Below are 7,546 nucleotides of genomic sequence, written 5' to 3'. Positions count from 1 at the left end.
GCCAGAAGGTTCCCGGCGGGAGCTGGGGCGGGCCGCTGCAGGAGGAGGTGCGGGCCGGGGACAGCTCGGGCTGGGGGCCCTGGGCCGGGCTGCTTGACTGCGGGGGGCTCCCATAGGGCTCACCGGACCTGGGCGCCGAGACAGTTCACGGCCCCGGCCTGCAGAGGCCGATAAGGCTGCAGGAGGGAGCCTAGTCACCGGCCGTAAACAGAGCCCCATGCAGTGTCCTTGCTATCCAGGGGATCTCCAGCCCCAGGGAGGGGCTCGCGGTTCTTTCTGCCTGATTTCTCTCTTCTTGCAGCCCTAAGGAGGCCCGCCTGACTTTTGACGAGTTACCATGGCATCCTACTATGAGATCCTAGACGTGCCGCGAAGTGCGTCCCCTGATGACATCAAGAAGGCGTAAGTGCCTCTGCTGCACAGTGGACACCTCCCACCCACCCCCGCCCCCACCATGGGGCTCTTCGGAGGCAGTGCCAAGGGAACCAGGTCCTTGCAAAGGACTGGGAACCCCTAGGAGAGTGGGACTCAGGGAGGAAGAGTAGAAGCATAAAGTTCACAGAGCAGAGTTCTGACGGGAGCTTCACTGTGGGTCCTTCTCTGGTGGACCCTCCCTTTCCCTCTTCTCCTTTCCTCTTCCACCCTGAACTCTATCTAGATGTGGGCTGTCTTGGGTTGCAGTGCAAAGATAACCCAACTCTGTGACAAGGAGAGACCGGTGTCCCTGTGTCATCATGGCCACATGTGTCCCCAACCTGAGGCTTTGCAGCCCCAGGGAGCCCCAGGGTGGGTTTGTTGTTGTTGTTGTTATGTGCCATGGAGTCCACCCGACTCATAGTTACCCCTCCTTGGGTTTCGGAGGCAGTATCACTACGGCAGTAGATTGCCCCATCTTCCTTCCGAGGAGTGGCTGGTGGGTTTGAACCGCCAGCTTTCTGGTTAGCAGTCAAGTACCTTAGGCACTAAGCTACCAGAGCTCCCGGGGTTTAGGGCCTTGCTAACAACTAATGCAGGTATTCGTTCAGACAGGAGAGAAAGGGATCTAAAACACCTAGCAACAGAGGTAGCCTTAGCAGCTGGGGTGGATGGAGACCTAAGTGGTAACAAAAAGATGACAAGGTAACGGGAAGATGGGTCTTCAGGAAGTGCCTGAGCTTCCTCTCTGAATCCCCTTCCTGCAGGTACCGGCGGAAGGCTCTCCAGTGGCATCCAGACAAGAACCCGGATAATAAAGAATTTGCTGAGAAGAAGTTTAAGGAGGTGGCCGAGGCATATGAAGTGCTGTCTGACAGTAAGGGTGGGGGTCCGGGCTGGACCCAGCACATCACACCCACTTGGGGCTCCATCTCACTCCTTCCCAAAGTCATGCCTCCCCAACACCAGTCTCCTCCATGCCTTTTCCAACCTGGTATTCTAGGTGCTCCCCTTCTAGACTTTTTTTCTTTGCTTCAATTCAAATAAGCACCAACTTATGTACAAAGTCAGGAGCCCTGGTGGCACAGTAGTTAAATGCTTGGCTGCTAACCAAAAGGTTAGTGGTTCAAACCCACCAGCCACTGTGTGGGAGGACGATCTGACAGTGGGCTTCTGTAAAGATGACAGCCTTGGAAACACTACAGGGCAGTCCTACTCTGTCCCTCAGGGTTACTGTGAGGCAAAATCGACAAGAACAGATTTTTTTTGTTGGTTTATAAGCAAAGCACCTTTCTTCCCCTGAGCCCCTATGCTCAGTGTCTGCTCCCAGTATTCCTGAGAGGCTGAGAAGAGCAGCTGGTTCCTAGAGAAGGAAGCTGGGCAGGTAGCTGATGGGAAGCGAGCCTGTGCCCACACACTGGTGGGCACTTTCCTATGTAACCTCCGGGATGCGTCACAGCCCTCCTATGAGGCAGATTGTATCATCCCATTTCATAGGCAAAGAAACTGAGGCAGAGAGAGGTACAGTACCTTGCACAAGGTCACACAGAGCTAGAATATAAATCCAGGTCTGTCATCCATTCATTCAAAAAATATCCATCGAATGCTTACTGTGCTGCACTTGCTGAGTATTAGGGAGACAATGGAGGACAGGCAGGTGCTGTCCTTGTCCTGACAGGTTTATCATATTCTGGCCAAGGAGGGCAGACAATAGCCAGGTAAATACAGAGACACCATTCTAGATTGTGCAGCATATTCTGAAGGAAAGTGACAGGGTGAAATGACAGAGTGTAATGGGCCCCTGTTTTGATGAGGGCAGTCGCCGAAGGCCTCTGAGAACATGACATTTAGGCTGAGTCTTGACTGATAATAACATAATCATTAGCTAATAGTTACTGAATGCTTCCTGTGTGCCAGGCACTGTGCTAAGCAGTGTCTGTGGGCTGTCTCCTTTAATCTTTAGAGCCACTCCATGAGGTAGGGGCTGTTCCTCTGCCCATTTTACAAGACAGTTGTGTGAAGGCTGAGCTGCTACTGAAATCTATAGCCCATGTGCCCTGTGGCTGCCACCCCAAGGCCCAGTCTCTGGGCAGTCCTTTGAGGGGTGTAGCATGGGTGGGGAGGTGGGGGTGGGTTGAGATCAGCCCAGATGGAGGAAGCAATGACCTGGTCTCTCTTTCAGAGCATAAACGGGAGATCTATGACCGCTATGGCCGGGAAGGGCTGACGGGAGCAGGTAGGTGGAACACTGGGGCCCCAGGGGTGGAAGTGGGGGGAGGCAGTGGGGGAGGTCCCCTGGCACAGGGCAAGATGCACTCCCCACACCCCCTCCTCACTGTGCCTCTCCTTCTAGGAACTGGCCCATCTCAGGCGGAAGCTGGTGGCGGGCCTGGCTTCACCTTCACCTTCCGCAGCCCTGAGGAGGTCTTCAGAGAGTTCTTTGGGAGTGGAGACCCTTTTGCAGAGCTCTTTGGTGAGTAGACTTGGGAGACACCTGCCTGGTTCACCTTTCCCCTCCAGGCCTCTCCACCCCTCCGCTGGGAGGCCTTCAGACAGCAGGCTGGGATGTTGCATGCGATCGAGTCTGCCCTGACTCATGTCAGCCTTACCTGTAACGGGTCCTGTGTTACCGTCATGATCGTTGGCATGTTGAATCCACTCTTGTGGCTGTCGTGTCAGTTCCTTATGGAGGTGTTCCCTCATTTTTGCTGACCCCCTACCAAGCACGATACCCTTCTCTAACAATCAGTCCTTTCTGATGAGGTTGACAGGGAAGCTGAATTCCACAGTCAGAAAGATTTTGCAGGGGGTCGGTCCAGTGAGCACTGGGACAGAACCTTAGTCATGCCAGGACCCATATGACCCCAGAGTGACACGTCAGAGACCCGCCTTACTCAGTGGTAACAACAGTATTACATTGTTAGCCCTCCACAATGAACACTCGTGAGAGCAAGACTCAAAGCATCATGTGACCAATAACATTGCAGCAACAACAGACACCAGTTTTGGGAATGACTAATACATGCCAAGCATTTTATAGCCTTTGATGTCTAAAGAACCCTGGGAGGTGGATAATTTTGTTCCTATTTACAGAGGAGAAACTGAGGCACAAACAGGTAACTTGCTTAGAGACACACAGCAAATGGCAGAGCTGGGACTCAAAGCTGCGTCTTCTTGACTTCACATCCTGCTTCTCTGTCTCTATGCAGATGCCTGCTCTTTCCTTCATCCCCTTCTCTCACTTCCTTGGTATTTATTGTAGTCACAGTCTAGGTTTTCATAAACAATATTAAAAAAATAATTTAATTTGCAAATAAACAAGCCCCCCAAAATACATATATATATATATATATAATATACATATATATGTATATATATCCAGTGGCTTAAACAACGAACTTACTGCCATTGAGTCCATCCCAACTCTTATCGACCCCTCCTTGGGTTTCTGAGGCAGTATCTCAATGGAAGTAGATGCCCAACCTTCCTTCCGAGGAGTGGCTGGTGGGTTTGAACTGCCAGCCTTCTGGTTAGCAGTCAAATGCCTTAGGCACTACACCATGAGAGCTCCCGTTCAGTGGCTTAGCACTGCTATTTCTGGACTTAAAAGCAGAGTTTACACACTTTTTGGGGAAAACTGTACACCAAATGACTTCAATGTGCAACGTTTACTTGCAGATGACCTGGGCCCCTTCTCGGAGCTTCAGAGCCGGGGTTCCCGACACTCCAGCCCCTTCTTTACCTTCTCTACCTCCTTCCCTGGGCACTCTGGTAAGTGGTGTCTCTACACACTGTTGTGGGTTCAGGGTCCTGGAACCCCTGGCTCAGCAGCTGGTTCCTTTTGCAAGCCTTCTCTCCTGTGTATCGTGAGCCCCCAGAATTCCTTGGCCCTTTCTGACTGCAGTGCACAGCATACACCTTGGTCTAACCACCTCTTCTCCTCTGTTCCGACACCAGAGTTCTCCTCCTCATCTTTCTCCTTCAGTCCTGGCGCCGGTGCCTTTCGCTCTGTGTCTACATCCACCGCCTTCGTCCAAGGACGTCGCATCACCACACGCAGGTGAGGGCTCCAGAGGCTGGGGGTGAGGCGGTAAGCTGGAAGAGAAGTTTATGTACGACTGGAAGAGAAAGTCTTTGAGGCCAGGGCCCAGTCTCTCCTGTCCACTGCAGTGGCCTAGAGCCTGGCCCAGTGCCTTTGGGGTTCAGTAAATGAACTGTGTTGTCTCCCACAGGATCATGGAGAATGGGCAGGAACGTGTGGAAGTGGAGGAGGACGGGCAGCTGAAGTCAGTCACGATCAATGGTGAGAAGCTGCCCTCAGCAGGAACCCCAACTCCGGGCCGGAAGCTTGTCCCCAAACAGCTCCTTTCTGAACTCCTGTGGGGCGGTGAGGGTGAGGGGATAGCAGCCGAGGGATTGGCAGGATCTGAGATGGTGATCCTGGGCAGGGGGGCAGTGACGGGGAAGTGAGGAGTGTCTAGCAGGGCCGAGGACTCACCATCATCACCATGATGGTTAGTGGGGTGCCCTACATTTGCAAACACTGTACTATTTTTACAGCACTTGCACATGTACAAATCCCCGATTTTTGAAACATCCCAGGGGAATAAGCAGGGCAGGTGGTGTTGGCCCTGTTTTTCAATTGAGGAGACTGATCCTCAGCAAGCTTAAAGGTACCGTAAGTCACAAGGGAAGGGCCCTGGTGGCGCAGTGGTTAAGCACTTGGCTGCCAACCAAAAGGTTAGCAGTTTGGTCCCACCAGCCACTCTGCAGGAAAAAAAAACACAGCAGTCTGCTTCTGTGAAGATTACAGCCTTGGAAACCCTGTGTGGCAGTTCTTTTGTTAGGTGCCGTTGAGTTGGTTCCAACTCAGTGACCTAGTGTACAGCAGAGTGAAAGGTTGCCTGGCCCGGCACCATCTTCAGTTGTTGCTATTTGAGGCCATATTTTGCAGCCAGTGTGGGGTGGTGGTGTTGTTATGTGCCATCGAGTCATCTCCGACTCATAGCGACCTTGTATATACAATGGAACGAAACACTGCCCAGTCGTGTGCCAGCCTCATGATCCCTGCTGTAGCTGAGCCCATCACTGCAGCCACCATGTCAATGCATATTGCTGAGGGCCTTACCCTCTTTCGTTGACCCTCCGCCAGCGTATTAATGCATCCCGTTGAGAGTCTTCCTCTTTTTCACTGACCCCCTACCAAGCACGCTGTCCTTCTCCAAGGCTTGGTGCCTCCTGATAACATGTCCAAAGTACATAAGATGAAGTCTTACGCTGTCCTCCCTTCTAAGGAGCAGTCTGGCTTAGTTTTTTTTTTTGTTGTTGTTGTTTGTGTTTTGACTTTTATTGTGGTGAAAACATACACAAGACATTTGCCAACATACAACTTCCACATTTACAGCTCAGGGGCATTGATGCCATTTTTCATGTTGTGCCACCATTATTGCTATCCTGTTCCAAAATACCCATCACCGTTATCATAAACCCAGTGTCTGGCTTACTTCTTCCAAGACAGATTTGTTTGTTCTTCTGGGAGCCCATGGTCCAGTATTCTTCACTGACACCATAATTCAAATGCATCAGTTCTTCTTTGGTCTTTCTTGTTCATTGTCCAGCTTTTACATGCATATGAGGTAGTTGAAAATATAGTGGGGCTAGTTCTACCCTGTCCTATAGGGTAGCTATGAGTCAGAATCGGTTCCACAGCAATGGGTTTAACTCCCAAGTAACCCCAGGTGCAAGGGTCTTTCCTACCAGGTAAGGGACAAAGCCAGGAGTCAGACTCAGGAGAGATGGTTCTGAGAGCAGACCTCTTCCCACCACACTGCAGTATACGGGATCATCACCGCGGTTAACCCTTCACACCTGCTGGTTGTGAGGGCACTGGGTACTAATGCTAGTTAATCCTTGTAATGACTTGACTATGTAGGCACTGTCATCAGTCCCATCTCCCTGGTTGCTATAACTGATTTGCATTTGACTACTAACCCACCCAGTGGATCTGCTTCCATGAAGACTGTTGTTAGTTGCCTCTGATTCTGCTCTGACTCCCGGCAACTCCACGTGTGCACAGTACCACTGGGTTTCCAAGGCTGCGACCTGTGGGAAGCAGGTCCCCAGGCCTGTCTTCTAGGCACCACTGGGTGAGTTCAAACCACCTGCCTTTTGGCTGGTAGTTGAGTGCTTACTGCTTGCACCAACCGAGGACTCCTCCATAAAGACTGTCACTCTGTAACAGTTGGGTCACCGTACGTTAAAATCACTTTGAGAGCAACGTTTTAAAATTTTTTTTAAACACATTTTTTCCCATTTTATAGCTGAGGAAAGGGCGGCTTAGGGAGGCTGAGTAACTTGCCCAAGGAGACAGAGGTAGGATTGGTGGAGATGAACACCCGCCCGCGTGCATCACCACTACCCTGAAACATATGCGTGCCAATTCCGAAGAGCTGTAAGAGGCCAGATTGTTACTGCGTGAGGCGCCTGGTAGGTGCCCCTGCCTGGGACAGGGGTCCTCAAAGTAGCCATGCCTTCTGCAGGTGTCCCAGATGACCTGGCACTGGGCTTGGAGCTGAGCCGTCGCGAGCAGCAACAGTCGGTCACCTCCAGGTCTGGGGGCACACAGGTCCGGCAGACACCCGTCCCACGTCCCTCTGACAGCGACTTCTCTGATGATGAGGACCTGCAGCTGGCCATGGCCTACAGCCTTTCAGAGATGGAGGCAGCTGGGAAGAAACCAGCAGGTGGGCGGGGGGTGCAGCGACGACGGCAGGGGCGGCCCAAGGCCCAGCACCAAGATCCGGGCATGGGGGGTACCCAGGAGGGCACAAAGAATGAGGCTGCCAGGCCCAGCCCAGCCCAGGAGGAGAAGGCCTCTCGCTGCCTCATCCTCTGAACGCCAGGTCCAGCCTAACCTGGTTCTAGTCTTGACTGGGGTTGTCTCACTGTCAGGGAGCAGAGAGGGGTGTGGCTTGAGTTGCAGAAGCCCTTCTCCAAACCCACGCTCCCACCACCCGTTTCCCTGCCAGGCCCACCCTAATGCCAGTGTGGACTCAGGATTCTGTGCTCAGCCCAGGGCTCATAGGTCCCTGGTTGAAGCCCAGGGGGTTGCCTCATGGCAGGGGAGGGCCTG

General features: G+C 52.5%; 1 protein-coding gene across 1 annotated transcript; it reads left to right on the top strand.

The window, feature by feature from the left end:
• Positions 1-337: 337 nt before the first annotated feature.
• DNAJB2 (DnaJ heat shock protein family (Hsp40) member B2) lies at positions 338-7,309 on the top strand. Its single transcript, XM_007958574.2, has 8 exons — positions 338-402; positions 1,182-1,291; positions 2,597-2,650; positions 2,768-2,887; positions 4,093-4,185; positions 4,372-4,474; positions 4,647-4,717; positions 6,954-7,309. Exons 1-8 carry the CDS (start codon positions 338-340, stop codon positions 7,307-7,309), a joined length of 972 nt encoding a protein of 323 aa, XP_007956765.1.
• Positions 7,310-7,546: the final 237 nt, after the last annotated feature.

This window comes from Orycteropus afer, unplaced genomic scaffold, assembly GCF_000298275.1.
Source record: "Orycteropus afer afer isolate SDZICR_OR568_19922 unplaced genomic scaffold, OryAfe1.0 scaffold00002, whole genome shotgun sequence".
In the NCBI taxonomy this organism is placed as follows: domain Eukaryota; kingdom Metazoa; phylum Chordata; class Mammalia; order Tubulidentata; family Orycteropodidae; genus Orycteropus; species Orycteropus afer.
The sequence above is the reverse complement of the archived record's forward strand: the minus strand, read 5'-3'. Positions and strand labels throughout refer to the sequence as shown.